Genomic DNA, 19744 nt, shown 5'->3' with positions numbered 1-19744 from the left:
TGCCTGAGACTCTCAAAATATGAGAATGTGTGTGATGATTCATTTGATTCTAATGCAATGCTTTTACAACAACTGTGCCAGGAAAACTGTGACAACTACTAAGTGTAGCTTGTTTAAAAATCGTTATCATTCCAACAGTACTACAAACTTTAAAACTAGACTTTATTTTGTATGTTTAGAAAGAAAGTGCTTACAGTGTACATTCACAAAGTATGATTGTATGTGTCTGGAAAAGCAATCTGTTTTAAATTAAAGTACTATATTTCAGACAAATCTAAGCAGTGTTATACATTGAAAATTCTTGTCTTTTGTAATAAAACTTCTGTTCTTTACACAAATGTTTCTACAGAGCTAAATCTATCTTGTTTGATCTAAACAAAACATTGCTGTCATACATTAAATATCACTTTTGCTTTGCGTTTAGCTTTCATCTCCCAACAAGCTCAGACACATAGATAGCCAACGTCTGAATTCTTGGAAAGCTTCTGTGGGTTTGTCAGTCTGATGGTCAGAACTTCCATTCTCTATCCATTGTAGCAAAGCCTGTACAAGACACTCCGTATTAACATAATTACATAAATTACATTGTTAAGTGTAGCTGCTCGATATTTGTCAGACCACACTGTTCAGTGAATGTACTGGTTTTGTTCTGTATTTGAAGATGTAATAATTCTTTCATACCTTGTACCTGTCTGCAATCTTAAAGCCGATGGCACACTGTAGTTTCCTGAGGCAGATGGGGCAAAGGTCTAAAGGACGACGATCTGATTCCTCTAAATGGTTGGAGCCTTGCATAACACACTGGAGCCACTGGCAGTGCTCGATACCAAATATGTGCCCAATCTCATGGGTCACGGTCTGCCAAATTAGCAAAAACAAACAAACAAACAAACAAAAAAAAAAACTCTGTTTAGCAATAATCTTCTAAAATCCTAAACACAAACTTTGGCTAATTATTAAGGCAAAAATAATATTAAAAAAATAGAAGTGATGTGGTTCTGCTGGAAAATAAAATGTCATCAACATTTTCCTTAAATGTTGTACAGCCATAATTTAAAGAGTTTTTAGAAGACTGTCGTGTACATTTACGGTCGTCACACCTTACACGAGCGGAGGAGCAGAGTGCTGCGAATGGGAGGTGTGTAGCAGTCCTGAAATACACTGTAGTCCCCTGGCCTCAGCTTTACCTTCTTCTTCAGCCGACCAGCATAACTTCTGTGGTAGAAGTCATCATCATACCTTGCAAAGCTAAAAACCCCCATTCCTACAGCATAAATTGTTTGTATTTAGGCCAAGTCTTAACAGCAGTTTGTTTAGAAAGGATACAATAATGAAATAATGAAAATGTTATGTTAAGCTCTTCTGTTTCATCAGCTGCATTTACTAAAAGATTAATGTGTGTATTCTAAAAGCTAGTTTGAATTTAGTCATGTATTTTGCGTAGTTTATGCTGAATGTGTAAAATTATTTGGTAATACACAGGGAAATGTAAAAATGTGAAATGTTTGCCTAAATAAAGGCAATTCTGGTAATAACACATCAATTAGATATTACCTTCACTGAGAGACGCTTGACCAAAGACAAAATTCCAGGAGTCTTTTGGGTACAGATCAATCACGGTGACCCCAACAATGCAAAATGCATCTTTTGGCTTCCTCTTTTTCAAAAATAACAAGAGGTCACCTATGAAAAAGGGAAAAAATCTTCAGAGAACTGAAAAGACCAAAAGACATGAAAGACTGAATAGTGTAGATTGTATAAGATTGACTGTATATTATAGTCTGTATAATGGCCAAAAAACTAAACACCACTATTCATTTTTCTGAAAACTGAGTGCCCTCTTCAGGACATTGAGATTGGGTGGCCTAAATTTATCTCAACACTTTTCAAGCAGCCTCAATAAACATGAACTTTAGTATGTAGTAGTACTCACCAGCATGAAGCTGCAGGTTATTTGTGTTGCTGTTGACACGAAATGCACAGCCAGTGGCTGCAATGGTCACTGCTGGTAAGAGTTTGACTGCCAGGCCGTAGAAAAATGCCTCGCAGTATTCCCTCAGCCACTCCACATACTGCTCAGTGACCCCATCCCCATCTCCAAAAGATCCTGAGGACCATAGAAACAAACACACTACAAAAGAAACTTATTCTGTATACAACATTGCATCATATGTGGATTTTGACTAACCAATAGTTTGAATGTAAATGGTCTTGTGGCCAGGGTCTGGTGTTTTGCGGTATGGGTTGCTGTAGAAGCTCTGGAAGTCCTGAGGAGCTTGAGGGTGTGCAGGAATCCAGTCAGATTCAGAGTGAATGGTGATAGCAGTGAAAAGACGACTGTCTGGGAGGAGACCCTTCTCAAGAAACCGCTTTTCCTCTTTGCTGTAGTGCTCAAAGGCCGCTATCAGATCCTTACGGGTGGAGAGAAGAACTGAGCGCAGTTTCTCCACAGGATGTTCAAGGCACTGCATCTGGATTGTGTTGTCTCAGTAGTTATTGTTGCGCTAATGAGCTGAAGACACTTCAAGATCGATGGATGAATCTTCAGCAAATGCAGCAAGACACAAGTTCAAGACAAACTCATGCAGTAACAATTCCATACACAGATCAACTGAGGTCTAATTCATGAGTTCTCAACCCCAGTCTTTTCTAATTTATGCTTTCCTAACTCCTAAAGGAGCGGTGTCCAATCTTATCCACAAAGGGCCGGTGTGGGTGCAGGTTTTCATTCCAACCAAGCAGAAGCCACACCAGTCTACTAAAAGCTAAGAACAACTGATTAAACAGGTGGAATCAGGTGTGGCTTTTGCTTGGATGGAATGAAAACCTGCACCCACATCGGCCCTTTGTGGATAAGATTGGACATCGCTGTGACCTAAAGATACTAGATACAACTCATCATATATTTATCACAGTCATGAGTTATGTTATGTGTGTTGGAAGTGAGAAAACCTTGCAAAACTGCAGGTCAGTGGATTCCCAGGACTGGATAAAGGAAACTCTGGGGGAAAAAAAGAAAAAAGAAATAAAATTTGGAAACATACGTTTAGATTATAACATTTCCGTTCGTCTGTGCTGACACAAATAGGACTTACCACAGTTCTGATAACGATCTTTAATGAGGTCAAAACTGTTATCTGTATCATTGCGTGAAAGTAAACAGAAGCAGAAAAGTGTACAACTGTACAACAATAACAGAGCAATCAAAGCTGTATGTACAGAAACTGTGGAGCCATATGAATCTACAGGGTTTTTCCACCAGTGGTCTTAAAAGTGCTTTGTGAAAATCCTTTTTTTATTCGCCAATAAAATTGATGGCAATCGACATAAATGCGAAAGTCCCCGGAAACCCACGTCAAAGAAGACCGTAGGCTTTGACGTCAGTCTTACGCAAGACTTCCGGGATAAGAATTACCTTCAAAATAATAGTGTGTGTGTGTGTGTGTGTGTGTGTGTGTATATATTTGAATATATTTATATATATTTAATAGTATATATGTAATGTAATATTCAATATATATGATTTAATATTATATATTCAATATAGTGTATAGATATTATTTTGAAGGTAATATAAATAAAAATATGCTGAAAGCTCAAAACTGACGCGTCTGTACACTTCTTACAGGAAAGCAATACGTTCTAATAAGAAAAAAGTGGTTTCTCAAAAGCTGTGTAAGCAAAAGTGAAACAGTTTCTACTCTGATTCGACAAACACTCAAGCACCTTGTCAGGATTACTCACATCAGATAATGATCAAAATGTTCTTTTTATTAGGATATTCAATAGTGAAAGAGTTTAACCACCAACAAAGCAATACCAATAGCACAAAATAGGATCATGTTTGTTTAATTGTTTATGTATTTTGTTTAGTTTTAATGAATTTTTAAGTTTCACTAAAATATGAAAACATTGAATAATGTTCACTCACTTTAAGTAAACACTTTCCCTGGTCAGGGTGGATTCAGAGCTTATTCCAGGAACACTGGCCATGAGATGGGAAACACTCTGGACATGCGCATGTGTGCACACATACAGGTCTAAGGACAATTTATCTTAGCCAATTCACCAAGTGGCATTTTTTTTAGTAGATGTGGAGCAAACTGGAGAACCCAAAGGACACCCACAATGACAGGAAAAACCTGGAGAAAATTTCCAGACAAACACGAACATGAGTTCAGAGTAAACCTGAAGCTCAAAAGGTAGCAAAAAGGTGCTCAACACAACCCCGGTGCCATTAATTAAGCAATTAATTAATTATTATTATTATTATCATCATCATCATCGAAAGTTTGTCATGAAACTGTATCTTGATTTAATTATCAAATTTTTTTACGAGATCACACCAACAACTCAAAAATTAATATCTTTGTAAAATAGGTGGATTTAATGTACCAAAGAAAGTTATACAAAAAAACCTGAAAATTATGAAATTGATACTGTACAAGGGTCATATCCTGACTAAACACTAAAGCAAATTCTGTTGGTGAGCTTAAACACCAATGGCAGATTATGAAACATATCATCACAAGTCAGATTACAGGATGGTGATAAACAAAGCCAAGGTTTAAACCATAGAATTAATTTAATATGCATATAACCGGGTAAGCACTACACAAAGCCAGAATTCTCAGTCACATGTGGCTGAAGCCAACATAGTTGTAAAGGACTTTCTCTGTGCCACTACCAGTGAACTAAGACAAACTGAGACAACACCTGAGATATTAATTACAAAGTGCACAAGGCTGTCTTTGAGGAGTTTAAGGAGAAAACTGAATCGTTTTGAATGTTGGAAGACATTATGAAAAACAGAAAAGGACAACAAACACCCCACACACCCCAAAAACCCTGATAACTGTTAATGTTAGCCTATCCATTAGTCTGGGCATAAGGTTAATTTAGCCTCTGCACTGAATGCATATGTACACATTTATCTTACTTTTGGTAAATTAATTCTGATAAAGTGAGATTTCATACATAATTCTGGCTGCACTTCACTATAAATGGTAAGGAGAAAGTGAAATATGACCAAACAATGGTTTAATTAATAAACAAAAACAAAATAAAAAACACCCTACAGACAAGGGATCTATACAACATAATTTCTGTATAAGAAAACATTTAATTAAAAAGGTCTTTCCCTTTTAATAAGGAACAAAGACAATAGTTCTATAAACACAGGTACCTTAAAAAATAGGGTCACTACATTTTCTGCATAATCCGAGTACATTGATATGGTGTTTTTTTTTAAAAGCGGGATATTACAGGATGTGCTGAATCCTGAAATGGAGAACAGGGATCTAATCCCAATGATCTCAATCAGGGAAGGCCACTCATCAATAATGTGTCTGTAATGCATATTTACAGCCCCTGAGTCTCAGTCATCATGCATCTTGGAGTGTGGAATAATAGCAATACCAACAACCACTTTGCTTTAAGGCATATTCTTTTAAAAAAAAAAAAAAAAAAAAAAAGAGAAATAAAATTATATAAATTCAGTTTTATGTTTTGGTGGTATTGGTAGCCCATCGGAAAGACATTGGACATCTGATATCATGAGTTCAAATGAGAAAAGTCCTTATACCACAACTGCTCATGAGAATGGTTTTGTTGGATTAGAAGAAAATGTTCTCTGTTACATCAGAGGGAAGCTCCAGCTCTAAAACCGTTGGTGGAAAATACGATGGGAGATGCCTTGTTTTCAGTTAAATCACCATACAGGACGGTGTTATGTTTAGACGTCTTAAACTTTAAATAAAAATTTAAGTGGCAATGACAGCAGTAAAACAGACAAGTGACTCAGATAAATGGATTGAAAGGCACACTGAAACTGATTAAAATAAAAGAGGTGTAGGTGTATTTTTCAGCATCTTCTCTGATTCACTTGCATAACAATTAAAATATCATTAAAAGTGGAATGATTTTAAGCGATAAGGCATGTCTCTCATTGTAACATAAGCTGCTTCAGATTTTCATGCAAGATTGTGTCTTTGACATCTCGGAAGACGAGGCGGATGTTCTCTGTGTTAATGGCCGTGGTGAAGTGATGGTAGAAGGGTTTCACCTGCTGCTCACGTCGCTTACTGCGGAAACATTCCACCAGGAACTTTTGTACATCAGCCAGATCGTGAGGCTCTCCGGTGAAGTCGGGGAAATAGTCAGCGATCGACACAGTCTTTACTTTCTCCTCCAGCAGGTCTGTCTTATTGAGGAAAAGAATGATGGATGCTTTAGAAAACACACGGTTGTTGACAATGGTGTCAAATATGTTGAGTGACTCCATGAGCCTGTTGGTCTGACGATCCTCCATTAGAACCTGGTCAAACTCGCTAGATGATGCCAAAAAGAGCACAGAAGTGACACAGTCAAAGCACTCAAACCATCTACGACGCTCTGACCGCTGACCGCCCACATCCACCATCTTAAACGGAACATTCTTGATCTCAAAGTCATACTCATGGATACCCTTCGTAGGCTTTCGTGCCAGAAGTATGTCCTGTTGGGTTGGTAGGTAATCCTACAAGTTTAAAAAAAAAAAAAAAAAAGGGAACAATAAAATACCAAAAAAAATAAAATAAATTCTATTAAACAAGACATTATAAATATAATAATCACAATCATAATCACACAAAAATATCTTTAGGATGAATACATTATCTTCTTAACTACTGGCTTTTTTCATTTTTAAAGTCAATAGGATTTACCGGTTCTCCAATTCTATCCAAGCTGTCCAGGAAATATTTAACTGATTCACCCTAGAGAGAGAGAGAGAGCGAGAGCGAGAGAGAGGAAGAAATAAAGAACAACTAGACAGATTACATCTATCCAGCAATTCGCATATAATACAACACTCATGATCTCTAATAATCTACTAATCTCACAAGATTTAGTAACAAACACTTTAGTAATTCAGCACCATTAATCAATTGATGACCTTTTTTCTTTATTTATTGGTGGGGATGTGTGTGAAATCATAAGCAACAAAGAAAAGAAACACACACACAAAGCAAATCTCTGCTCCCTAAGGCTACTCATGACCATCATTAATCAGATCATCATTAAGTTCTCTACAATAAATCCAGTGTTGTACCACAATTCATATGGAACAGAAAATCGGTTATGCAATCAGATGTACTGCCTACACAGTAAATCTCCAGTTTTCCCTTCAATCCCTTAAACCACTTTCCTGTAGCGAGAATCCACAAATCCTAAGAACATTACACTGCATTTCAAAGTTACCAAAACAACAAATAAAATGATAAATTTAAATAAACTGAAACACTCTGGTATTACCTCAGTTTAAAAGTTTCTTCCAGGATACAAAAAAAAAGGAACAAAAAAGCTCTGACCACAAGACAGGAGTTTCACTTTGTATCTGAACCCCTGTGTAAAGACTCAAAATTGTGAAAGTGAATGACAAAAAATGTCTAAACATTTTAAATGGTAAAATGCTTCTGCATTTATTTCTCCAGAATACAGCAAAATAGTGGCTAATACATTGTTTATATAATAAATTAAATAAATATTAATATTCAGAAAAATATTCATATTCATAATATGAAAACAGACCTTAACAATAAATTACACTTCTTAGCGGTATTATAACTAGTTATAACACCAGTATATATAGTCCATGATAGAGGATGTAAAACTTTAAAATGATTTCACTGTTTGTTTAATGCAGCTTAAAGATTACAGCATGTCAAACCGAGCTTTGACAACATCATATACACTGTAGGATCTATACCAAGACTATCACCTCCAAAATATCTCAAAAACCTTCAGAAGAATCCAAGCTAAAAAGCTTCCCGTATGTACTTTGCTCTTTTGATTCATAACTCAAAGAAATAAGAAAGCTTTAAAAGCTAAAACTCAATCAGCTCTCGGATGGGTAACAAAACCACTGAAAATAAATCCTGACCATGAAAAAATACAGCACAATAATTAGCAAGGTGTGAACTTTTCATGTTCCAGATTTGTGATTTTTGAAGAAATCACAGCAACAACAAAATCACCCCAAATCTAAATCTCAGTCCCTGTACGTTTTATGTGAGCTCTATGGTTCTTGTGATAAGTTTGCAGCTGGTGTTTTAACTCACCAACTGGAACTCTCTTCTCCTGTCATAGGCACTCTGGATGCCACTGTCAGCCCACAGGGTGTGGATGGAGGGCAGATAATGCAGGAAGACTTTGGTCTCTACAATTCCCTGAGACATCATGGCTGAGCGAGTGTCGAAGCCCATCACGACCTCCCCATGTGTCTGGTTAGAGGAATCTCCCCATGGGATGTGCAGCTTCTCTCTGGCATCTACCAGCACTCGGATTCCTACACACACACACACACACACATCAGAGACCAACAAATTCTGCCCGTTGTGCTGCTTATTTCCAGATGAAACAGATTTCATTCAGCACAGATTAAGTTTTAATCCTGCAGTGGTTTCATTTTGAATAACATGGAGCTTTAGCTAGTTAGCTAAGTGCACAGAACAAAACAGAACAAGTTGACAATTTTGTCCAAGCCGTCAGTTTAGCGAATAGCGCATCGTTTCACCATCTTATCCTCTTACACGTGATTCGGTGTGACGTTTCTTAAAGAAATAAATAAAAATCTAACTTGAGTTTTTGGAGAGAGAGAGAAAAAAACGCCTAGATTGGTGTGAAGTACAAGGCGTGGCGAGCGCGCGCGCGCACACAGCGAGCTGAGCTGAAGCTAACGCGGCTAATTCACTTCTGAAGCCTTTTGTAACCGTCACTTCGAGTCTTTTCGTCGCGGAAAAAAAACACTTTTCACAAAGTAATAAGTGAAAAGAGTCGAGTGTGGACAAACCAGAAAGCTTTACACGTCGATAAACCGTGTGTTACGCGAACACAAAGCAGTACCTTTGATAACATTGCTGTAGATTGTAGCCCGGAACTCTTCTTTGGCCCGCTGATCGAAGTCCTGCCCGTGAATTATGCGCATTTGCTTCAGGAAAGTTGACTTGCCGCTTTCACCAGCTCCGAGCAATAATATCTTAACCAGTCGCTTCACGTACGTCTTCTCTCGATTAATACATCTGTCTATTTCCTTAGATTTCCTCTGCTGCTCGATTTCGTTGCTGGACAACAGACAACTAGGGATACAAACTACCGCCGTCCGGGAGGGCAGGAAATCAGCCATTTTTGTAGTAACAACTTCATGGATCCATCACTGACGAGGACGCGCTTCGTGCGCGTGCACAAACTTGGGCGGTAACGTCAGGCTCAGGTCACTTTTAGTATAAGTAAAAAAATAAATAAATATATTTTTTAATATAATTAATTAATTAAAAAGAAACAAATTAACTAAAAAAAAATTATTAATTAAAATAAAAAATCTCGGACACACCTTAAAATGAACCCCCTTTTTTTTGGAGATTTAAAGACAACTAAATTAAGAGTTATCTTAAATCAGCTTAGTAGATAAAGTTAAAGTTTGAAGAGATGTTGTGTAATTCGTTACAGAAAACATAAACATACTGACCATGAAAACACGACAAAAGTCTACTCGTAAGTTATAAAATATCACTGCTCGTAAAGCTAGGCCGTGAAGGATGTATACACAGAAGACCTACAACACCAGCGCCATCTAGTGGCGGTTTCTGTGTCAAACATTTCCTCAGCTTTCTCTGCATGATATGACAGGCTTTAATTGTAGGAACAGGGACGCTCTCTGATTGGACCGCATCGTCTCTGTGGATATCAATATGATAATAAGAGATTAGACGCTGGTTGTGTAGGAAATCCTCGCACGTCTGACCGAAGTCTCTATTTATTTTATTCCGACTGGAATATATTTGCAGGATCGAGACTCCAACATGACCATAAGAAACGTGCAGGATCATGGCCAGCGTTACAGACCCAGGATGTCTTGTCTAAAAAAGGTTGGTTGACAGCCGAAACATCATCATCTGAGGTTTTTGTTGTTGTATCCAGCAGAGCATCTGGGCTTCCCAGGTTGATTACATTTTGAATTTCAGTGTATTTTCTTGCAGTCAAGTCTGCGGTTTATTGGTTTGTTATACACCTTCATGCAATGCATTGACATATCTGATGATTTTTTTTATCTTGGAATTTTTATACAGCTGACTAACTTCACATGTTACATGTTGCTTTTGTCTATTAAAGCATGTCTAACATAACATATATGATCCACAGTGCACTATAAACATAACTTATTTACAGTGCTGTTATGTGCCAAACAGTGTCTTGTGAAAATCACAGTTTTGATCAGCTAATTTGAGATACTAATTTCACCCTTGTATCTTAAACTTTATTGAACCTCTCAGTAAATCCCGATTCCCAAATAAAAGCAGTTTGTTTCTATAGTTTATATACAAGCAAAGATTTTAATGCAAGTGGATTTTCCACTCTATCAGCATGATTAGTACTGATTCCCATCCCCAGTAAGGTTGATGTGTGGTTATAGGTATTAGACTAGCTTTATCACCCACACTCTTGTCACAATTAAATCACTTACATCTTTAATACAAAATATTGCCTTAGTGATTCACATTTTTGGGTTTGTATTAGACCCATCCTTTGGCTAACAACTCGCTGTGATCAGGATGAGGGTGCATGATTCCCTAAATCATCTTCAAAAGCCAGTCACCCTGAGAAAGCTAATAGCAACTTCAAACAGCTGTAGAGAGCAACCAATCAATCAGCTGGTATATTTCAAAGGGGTCAGCCATCAGGGAATGAAACAGCATGTGAGAGTCTAGCAGGGATGAGTTCATGTTTGAATATGGCATGCTTCAGACCATGTAGCAGCTTACCAATTGACAATGGAAACAGTCTTTTTTTTTTTTGCTTTTAAACAATTGGCCTTGTTTCACAGTTTGTGGAATAAAAGACCTAGGTAAAGGTTATGAAGCTAAAATGTCAGATACAGTGCTGCAGGACAACATGGAGTGGCTTCGCACTTAATGTTCCGCTCACATATCAACAGCTTTATGAGTTAAATACCATGATGAATTAATATAATGGACAGTGTATGTATCGCTTCTCTGATAACATACAAGTTATCGTTTTGTTTTTTTTGCCGCCACTGTCTGCATTTTAAGTGAATCTTATCAATCCCATCATGTGATTCACTATTACTCATATAGTGCTTTGCTGGTAAATTATATGCAGACTGATGAATATTAACCACTTAATTTCCATATGTGAAGGAAATAGGCTTGTTAGAATATCGAATGAATGACAAATTATCCTCTGATCTAGCTAGGAATGACATGATTATAGAAGCTGATGATAGGTCATTTATAGTACATTTATACAACAGTTCATTCATACAGTCCACACAAAGAACGCAAGAAACTCCTTCTTTATTTATTTTGTATGGATGATGTGGTAACCTTGTTCCATTTTAAGGGTGAATGCTATGTAAATGAAAGTGTTGTTGTTGTTGTTTTTTCATTGTGTATATACAATGGTAGATGGAAGCTGTGGTGCTGGAAATGCAAGACCCTAAGACCGGGGTGAAGTCTCAGACCCAAAGACTCGTGATCACCACAATCCCTCATGCTATTACAGGTAAAAGAACAATACTTTAGTGCCTTATTGCTATGTTGGCATGCAGATTGTAATGCAACAGTGAATTCTGTGTATTACACCTTCCAATACAATACAATGTCTGAGACACAAAAAGCTATGACCTGCAGAGAGACTCTCCCACATGCATTGATTTCTTGAGAGCAATTACTCCTTAACATTGCTAGTTATTTCAGTGAACCATGTATTGGAGTCCTCTTATGAAGTATCCATTGCCATGACAACCTCGCTGTGGCTGGTTGCAATGACTCCCTCCTCGAGGCTGTCTGGTCTCAGGGAAAAAGGCTCTTCTCTTCTTCATGCTTAGCCCCAAGATCATGCAAAAATTTGAGATATAAAATGGGCCTGTATTCCTATTCCTATTTTCCCATTCATCTGTTTATACAAAATGCATTTCTGCTGATGGGATTGTGCAGAATTGTTTAAGTTATTCTTAGCACTGTTTTGTTATGGATGGAGAAGACACCCGAGGTGTTGATGAATGATTTAGTGCAATCACATGGATTGAATCAGCAGGCCTACCCTCCTTACTCACTAATGAATCTTTTCTGATTCACTCACACAGTCTCCTGCTTATTTGGCTCCAATTAAGAGAGCTCATGATTCCCCTGCATAAGTGAACAAAGTTTGTAACATTTGTTGTAAGCTGCTCCTATGAGTTTACCAAAAAGTCTATGTTTTTATGTGAATAAACACACAAAAGCCTTCTAGTGTTGCTTACTTCATTCAAGGACATTAATGTAAATTATAAATGTGAAACCTGGGAAATTTCATGAGCTGACCTCTGACCAACAACGTAAAACGACTGAAAAAAATCTTATTTTAGACAAAATGGGTCCAAGTGTAGTGTAGATTCCTCAAAATATCTATATATCTATAATGTAGTCTACACAGAAACCTTTCTTATTCCACTGTCTAATCTTTATCCTTTTACTCCAGTTTGTCCTTTTCCCCCTTTTGGCAAGTAAATAGAATACAATAACAGTGTTTCATTTTTCAATCCCCGTGTGCACCAACACTCATCAACAGCTAATTTCCAAAGGCGGTAATGACCCGATTAAACTGTGTTAGAGCAGGGAATGCGAAAAAATGCACAGGGCTAGCAAAGCACTGCATTTCTCTGTTTGATATGACGTTTTCTGATACCTCTCTGCCATCCTCTCTGAGTTTAATTTTAGACATTATGTGTAAACATATTTTGGCAATGCTTCAAATTAATTAAACTAGTCAGAATATTAGACAAATAAAGCCAACTGTCTTAACACCTTCTGTGATATTGGTTGCAGTATTTCATTATACTGACTGTATTTATCTCCATCTCATCCAGGAGAAGATATAGTTAAATGGATTTCTAATCGTTTCAAAATAGATCTTGCTGGTAAGTAGGGGGCTTTTGTTTCTGTGTGTGTGAGTGTGTGTGTGTGTGTGTGTGTGAGAGAGAGAGAGAGAGAGAGAGAGAGAGAGAGAGAGAGAGAGAGAGAGAGAGAGAGAGAGAGTGAGAGAGAGAGAGAGAGAGAGAGAGAGAGAGAGAGTGTGTGTGTGTGTGTGTGTGAGAGAGAGAGAGAGAGAGAGAGAGTGTGAGAGAGAGAGAGAGAGAGAGAGAGAGAGTGTGTGTGTGTGTGTGTGAGAGAGAGAGAGAGAGAGAGAGAGAGAGAGAGAGCAAACACACTAAGCTTCAGCATACATTACCTGCATGTCACAAATTGTGATCTCATTGTTTGTTAGTTCATAGTATATTGTGTTTTTCACCACACTAAGTCTTAGGACTAAATCCTCATCCTTATCCTTTATTAATTTGTATTAAAATGCAAATTGTTTGCACATGTATAAAGCTTATGCATGCAAATATACTCGTATAACCTTTATCATTTGTGTGAGATAATGCATTTGATTGTAGAGGCACAAGCCTTGGGCACCATGATGGTGGCCTTTGGATACATTTACCCATTGCAAGATCACAAGAGACTCGTCATCAAATCGGACGGCTCACTCTATCGTTTTCAGGTAACATGAACGAATCACCAGTAAAAGTGTTGAGACAGGATTCTTATTTACTACCAGTGTTTATGATAATGGTATTAATAAGACAAAAGTTGTTCTTTATTCCTTCACAGACACCGTATTTCTGGCCTGCACAGCAGTGGCCAGTTGAGGACACTGATTACGGTCAGTCTATTAACCTTGTTTGTTTTTTTCTGTTTACATTAATATACAAACAGTGGACCATGATTTTAGGTTTTCCATGCAGTAATTACAGAATGTATGTTATATTTCTGATTTTTAAGCAATCTACCTGGCAAAGAGAAACATACGTAAAAAGGGGATGTTAGAGCTTCACGAACAGGTAAATAATCAAATCAGTGAATAAAGGCACTGTTACTGTGGTGTACACGTGTGATGTAAAATTAATGAAGATTTTTAATCAGGAGCAGTACAATCATCTACATAAATGGATGAACCACAAGTGGGACTTCATAGTGATGCAGGCCAAAGAGCAGTACAGGTCTGTCAGTTTCATGTCTTGTATTTTGAAGCTGGAAAATAGTGTCAGTTTCATACACTCACAAAACGTTACTCTCGAAAGCTTAGGTGCTCGATTTTTAAGTGCATCTTTGTGTATTTACTCCTCACACAGGGCAGGGAAAGAGAGAAAGAAACCAGATCGAGTGGTTTTTGACTGTCAGGAGAGAGCCTACTGGGTAGTACACAGACCACCGGTGAGATAATGAGAAACCTTTTTTCCCCTTAATTTATTTATAAATTTAACTGATCGTTGAAAAAAAAACCTTTTGCATCTACATAAAATCATTAATAGTCTGTGTGTGATTCAGAAAAACATCCTTTACTATACAGTGAGTCACAATTGAACAAAAATGACTTTTTAATTTTAGCAAATGGCAACATGTATGAAAAGCAATTCTATCTTTTTTTTCTATTATTCACCAAACAGCCAGGGACAGTTAGTGGGATGGACTATGGACTGGAACGACTTGTAGATCCCAATTTGGAGGAGGTAAAAAGGTAAGTTACAGTTGTAGAAAGTGAACAAGCTCAAATTGTGCATAGTGCTGAGACCTGTGCATACAATATGCTGTAGAAGAAAGTGGATATAACCTTTCAAGGGCACTTTTAGTCAGTCAGTCTAATAGTCTTATATGTAAGAGGATTTATGCTATACTAATCTCACTGTTGCTGAATAGTAGTAGGGCTTGCTAAACTTAGACATGATATTCTTAATAGGTTGGGGCTTGAGATTGCTATTATTATTTAAGATTATTGGTTTTTAATAATCTGGGATTTGTGTCCTCTGACTGATTCTCTGTTTTCTGGTTTTTATTTCCAGAATTTTCTCCTGAACTGTGAATGAAACCACTCTCACCAGTGTGAAAGAAGATTCCCTTTGACTTTTATATAGTATATAAATATATATATAAATATACTGTATGATTACAAAAGAATTAGGAAACAGATGTATTTAGTGGCTACAAAATATTATAGAGGAGAGAAAGTTTTTTGCAGACACAATCGTTGTATTATATGTAATGTTTGTTATCATTGACCTGGTCCATTTTTAATTATGTTTCAGAAAAAATCATCTGACCTCTACAGAAGAATAGTAAGACTTCACTTATTATTTACCTTACACACATGCGATCTCTGGAACTTTACTCATGGCATGGATTGGTGGGCTGATCTAAGTATTTTAGATACTGCTGTGCTCCAGGGATTTACACACACAACAGTCTCTAGAGTTTCAGAGACTGTTATGTGTGAAAATCCCTGAAGCATTTGTATAAATATATACATACATTTGACCACATATAAGCTATTTATTTTATCCTCCCCATGCTGCAGATCATGTTCACTCAACAGTGCATCATGAGGCCAAGAGTGAAGTCATCCGTGTCTATTGGAGCGTACGTCATATATCAAATCATGCACACATTTGCATTGAGAGAAAATATTTTTAAGTGCTGTTAAAATTTTTAAAATGCCCTTGTATACCATTATATCGCTGCAGTCTTGTCAAGTACACAACAACCTACAAACAGCATGACCCCTTCCTTTATCCAAGCTTACCAAGCAACCCGTGGTTAACTGATGATGTTACATATTGGAACCTTAACATGCCAAAGTAAGTCTGTTATTTTTTATTTGAATTTAAAGCGGTAACTTATTTTGTAAGGTAAAATAATAAAAAGCTTGTGTTTTTATTATTTTATAAGTATTGAAAATCCTACAAAAATGAGAGTGGAACGCTGGACTTTTAGCTTTGGCGAACTGCTTTGTGATCCACGTGGACGGGCAGATTTCCGTCTTTTTCTGAAAAAGGAATTCAGTGGTATGTATCACAAAATAAACAGATTCATTAAATAAACAGAGTTTCTCACACTAAATCAAAACCCCTATTGTGATTTTTTTGGGGGGGGAGGATAGAAGAAATTTGCAAAGCAGATTTAGAGAAATTTTTACATTTCTACAAAGCACATGAGACTAAACGAAGAACATGATCATTGATGTCGTATTACATCAATGTGAAACACTTTGTCGCATTGTGTCTGTTTTCAGTGATGTTATGTGATTGGGAGATGGTTTCTGTTGCTAAACAGGTGAGAATCTGGCATTTTGGGAGGCATGTGAAGATCTAAAATGGGGGGCTGCTGCAACAATGCAAGAGAAAGCCCAGCAGATCTACAAGTAATTATAACACCACATACTTTTTGTGTTAAGACATTTCTGTGTATAATGTACATAACATTATAACTAAACATCACCTTATGGTGCTTTCTGGAATTTTCTAATTCTTTTTTTTATAGGCATAGAGCATTAATATAACATCTCTTCTTAAAAATGAATTTTTGCTGATGTTACATTTGACTGATTGTTTTTAAGGACTTTCCTGGCTCGTGGAGCACCTCGTTGGATCAACATAGATGGAAAGACCATGGAGATCACTGTGAAGGGTCTGGCTCACCCACATCGCTATGTCCTGGATGCTGCCCAGACTCACATCTACATGCTCATGAAGAAGGTCAGCCATATCCCCTGAAACCATCAGCATCAATAAGCTATATAATATTCTGCTAAGTTAGTTAATATTTGATTTGCATTCAGGATTCGTATGGGCGATATCTGAAGTCCTCTGTCTTTAAGGACACCCAGAAAAAGGCTATTGCTCCTGAGCAACACAAATTCAGGTTAGCTTTGGCGCAAAGCATCGAGAATAATATTCTATTTTTAAAATTGAAATGTACCAACTAACACGTCTGGAGTAGAAATGTCATAACACACATGACATTTTTTTCCCCTCTCAGTGATGCTCAGCTGGAGCAGAATGCCAAGAAACGAAGGCCCAGCCTGAGTCCCATTATCCTGAGGCAACAGGAAGAGGCACAAAAAGCCAAGTTGGCTGCCAGCGGCCCTGTGGACATCACACAGGTTATGAGCAAATTGGCACAGAAAAAAATGAGCAAATAAATATAGCTACAGATTTTTTTTGTCGTCATAGTTAAACACGGCTGCTACTAGTTTTTCAGCACTTTACTCTGTAAAATCTTAAGAACGTAGACTGCTAGATATTTAATAGATGCATCTTTAATCTATTAGGATAATAATTCTTAGGTTAGATTCTCATTTCTCACTTGTAACTCAGCACCATTTCCGTTAGGTTGACTGTAGCTATTGAATAATACGCTTGAGATTAGGTGAATAACTAAATAATAAGCTGAGACTTTAAAGATTCATTTCATTCATAGCTCACATTTCTTTCATTGTTCAGAAGTGTCATGAGAAGATTTGTGTTATGTCAGATTCTGTCATTTTGTGTTTAAACATCATCACTTGCAAATAGTCCCATTTGCATACTCTCTGTCCATTTCTGTGTTATTTTCCATCCATCAAATAAAGTTATACATATTTTCCCAAATTGTCGTGTGTCGTCATATCATTCGTGTGTCTCTCATTCATTAACTGTCATTGTTGATTTGGGGGCTGATTGTTTTTTTCATGATATTGTTGTTATATCTTGACAGTGTAAAAAAGAATGAATATGAGGACTGCATGATGCTAACTGTGTATTTTTCTTTACAAAACCTAAGCAATGCAATCTATGTGTAGAACGCATTGTCATTGGTAATTATTATTAATGAATAATTATTCATTCAGTACACTCTTAGAATAAAAGGGTTCAACAAAGCATGAATTATAACCCTCTAAAGGTTGAATTAGAACTCTCTAAAGGGTATTATTCATACATGGAAGCTTTTCTCAAATGGAAACCATCTGTTATATTGCTCTACATAGGCCCTTTAAAGCTTTCCTCACATGAACAAATTGAAGAACCATTCTAATAAAGTATTACAGTATAATATAGTGTATAGTATAATATGTACTATTGTAATAGTAATTATTGTTATTGGATAATATATCAAATAGATATTAAAGATAGAGTTAGGCATAGAGTTAATGTGTATATATATGTACATACACATTTATATCCATATTTTCTTAAATAAAACTGGTATTGGAGAATATTTAGGACTAGCTAACTAACTAACTAACTAACTATCATATTTCTAACTCCATTACACACACAACATTTTATGGGAAATCATTAACTAGCCTATATGTATTGCTTTGCCATTTTCAAAGTACATTGTACAAGTTAAGAAGGAGAAATACAAAACCAATTCATAGATGTAGAAAAATAAATAAATATGTGTTTTGAGTATTTCTACACATTTTAATTACATTTGGCTTTAGCTATTCAAACTTTGTACCTTCTGTGCATTTCAGTTATGTCGATACACAGCACCTGTGCCACACTTGGCTGTGTACACAGGAATGTGTGAGTCCCAGTCCACTGCCTCTCCAGGACTAATGACCTTGCCCAACAGTGCTGTGTGCCCTTCCCCAATAAGTGTAGCTATTGACAGCACTCCAGCCTCTGAGAGAAGATTTGATGGAGGACCTGCCTCATCTAACTTTCCATCTATCACTGAAAGCACTGAGGCATCTGTATCAGAAGAGAGTCAGACTCTTGCATCCAAGTCCCGTGTAGCACTGTCGCTTAGCAGAATCCTACGGCGAGGATGCAATGCCCAATCCATGTTTGCCAGTCTCTCACCAAAATGTGCTGTGACAGCAGGGGGAGGAAGAGTACAACCACTGGGAGTGGAGCAGCTAACACAGCCCCAGCCAAAAAGGATTGCAAAGTTAGTACTTACATAATTGATATCTGTGGCTAGTTTGGCCTGTTAGTTAATATTTAAATTTCATGCCTTTGGTACAACAGTTTTTTCCAGATCAAAGTTGACATCCCACCTGAATGCCGCATCTACCCTATTGATTCAGAAGATGAGGAGGAGGAAAGCCCTGGTGCAGCACAAGGGGGAGTCAAGGAAATCATATGCCCTTGGGAAACTGTCACCAAACATGATGGTGCAAGTTAGAGGGACACATACCGTACAGGGAAATGACAGACTTGCAGAAAGATACACATGTGTAACAAAGTGTTCATCGTTTCCACCTAGGCATGCTCGGGAAGAAAATGTTTGAAGTAACAACATGTCAAACATGTTTGTATATCTGATCGCTTTTAGGTAGTTCCTACAGTATATGTTCTAGTAGCTGATGGAAAATATGGTTGTGGGACTTTATATTTGTATCTACTTGTTTTGTTTGTGAGTATGACAAGTTGAGGCCTTATTTAGAAGAGCTTTCTTTTAGTAAAACTGTCAAGCTGTTGAGTATTACAAAGGTTTTGTACTTGTTTATTATTTTATACTGATCAAAGATGCTGTGACATGCACCATTTGAAGAAATCATCAATATTTTCATAGTTTCACTTAGAATCTCCAAGAAGACAGGACATGGGAAACCTACTGTCTGAATGTATAACCTTTAAAGCGTTTACAGTTCACTACAAAATGTGAATGTGGTCTTTGTTCATATTTGACTTGTGTAAGTGCCTAAATAAAATAGTCATTTAATCAAATATGATTGAACGTTCACAAATTTCACAACATGAACATTTTGAGTCTTATGGAAGCTATAAAATAGCTATATCATCTTCTAAGTGATGGATCAGTGGTGCAGTGGGTAATGGTGTGTGTGTGTGTGTGTGTGTGTGTGTGTGTGTGTGTGTGTGTGTGTGTGTGTGTGTGTG

At 37.0% G+C, this 19744-nt stretch overlaps 3 protein-coding genes across 10 annotated transcripts; 1 reads left to right on the top strand and 2 right to left on the bottom strand.

Moving 5' to 3' along the window:
• Positions 1-145: 145 nt before the first annotated feature.
• Positions 146-3384, bottom strand: LOC113637146 (archaemetzincin-2). 3 transcript variants are annotated; one of them, XM_027137633.2, is made up of 8 exons: positions 3096-3384; positions 2953-3001; positions 2189-2542; positions 1934-2131; positions 1555-1683; positions 1101-1264; positions 682-858; positions 146-543 (listed from the first exon to the last, which is right to left on the bottom strand). In XM_027137633.2, exons 3-8 carry the CDS (start codon positions 2469-2471, stop codon positions 421-423), a joined length of 1074 nt encoding a protein of 357 aa, XP_026993434.1. In that variant the 5' UTR covers positions 2472-2542; positions 2953-3001; positions 3096-3384; the 3' UTR covers positions 146-420. The 3 variants fall into 3 exon arrangements, with proteins under 3 accessions (XP_026993434.1, XP_047673545.1, XP_026993435.1); XM_047817589.1 differs by having other exon boundaries at positions 2189-3001; XM_027137634.2 differs by having other exon boundaries at positions 1934-2107; positions 2189-3001; positions 3096-3382.
• Positions 3385-4366: 982 nt separating this feature from the next.
• gna13a (guanine nucleotide binding protein (G protein), alpha 13a) lies at positions 4367-9163 on the bottom strand. Its single transcript, XM_047817588.1, has 4 exons — positions 8884-9163; positions 8100-8326; positions 6705-6755; positions 4367-6517 (listed from the first exon to the last, which is right to left on the bottom strand). The coding sequence occupies exons 1-4, from the start codon at positions 9161-9163 to the stop codon at positions 5945-5947; spliced, it is 1131 nt and encodes a 376-aa protein (XP_047673544.1). The 3' UTR covers positions 4367-5944.
• Positions 9097-19554, top strand: rgs9b (regulator of G protein signaling 9b). 6 transcript variants are annotated; one of them, XM_047817583.1, is made up of 20 exons: positions 9097-9234; positions 9825-9905; positions 11463-11559; positions 12905-12955; positions 13475-13581; positions 13692-13743; positions 13863-13921; positions 14004-14080; positions 14213-14294; positions 14528-14590; positions 15164-15193; positions 15433-15494; positions 15599-15712; positions 15804-15919; positions 16188-16275; positions 16471-16609; positions 16693-16775; positions 16893-17016; positions 18373-18791; positions 18872-19552. In XM_047817583.1, the coding sequence occupies exons 2-20, from the start codon at positions 9840-9842 to the stop codon at positions 19026-19028; spliced, it is 1986 nt and encodes a 661-aa protein (XP_047673539.1). In that variant the 5' UTR covers positions 9097-9234; positions 9825-9839; the 3' UTR covers positions 19029-19552. The 6 variants fall into 6 exon arrangements, with proteins under 6 accessions (XP_047673539.1, XP_026993436.1, XP_047673541.1 ...); XM_047817585.1 differs by having other exon boundaries at positions 9113-9250; XM_047817584.1 differs by lacking the exon at positions 9097-9234 and having other exon boundaries at positions 9364-9905.
• Positions 19555-19744: the final 190 nt, after the last annotated feature.

The sequence above is a fragment of the Tachysurus fulvidraco genome, chromosome 8 (assembly GCF_022655615.1).
Source record: "Tachysurus fulvidraco isolate hzauxx_2018 chromosome 8, HZAU_PFXX_2.0, whole genome shotgun sequence".
Lineage (NCBI taxonomy): Eukaryota > Metazoa > Chordata > Actinopteri > Siluriformes > Bagridae > Tachysurus > Tachysurus fulvidraco.
The sequence above is the reverse complement of the archived record's forward strand: the minus strand, read 5'-3'. Positions and strand labels throughout refer to the sequence as shown.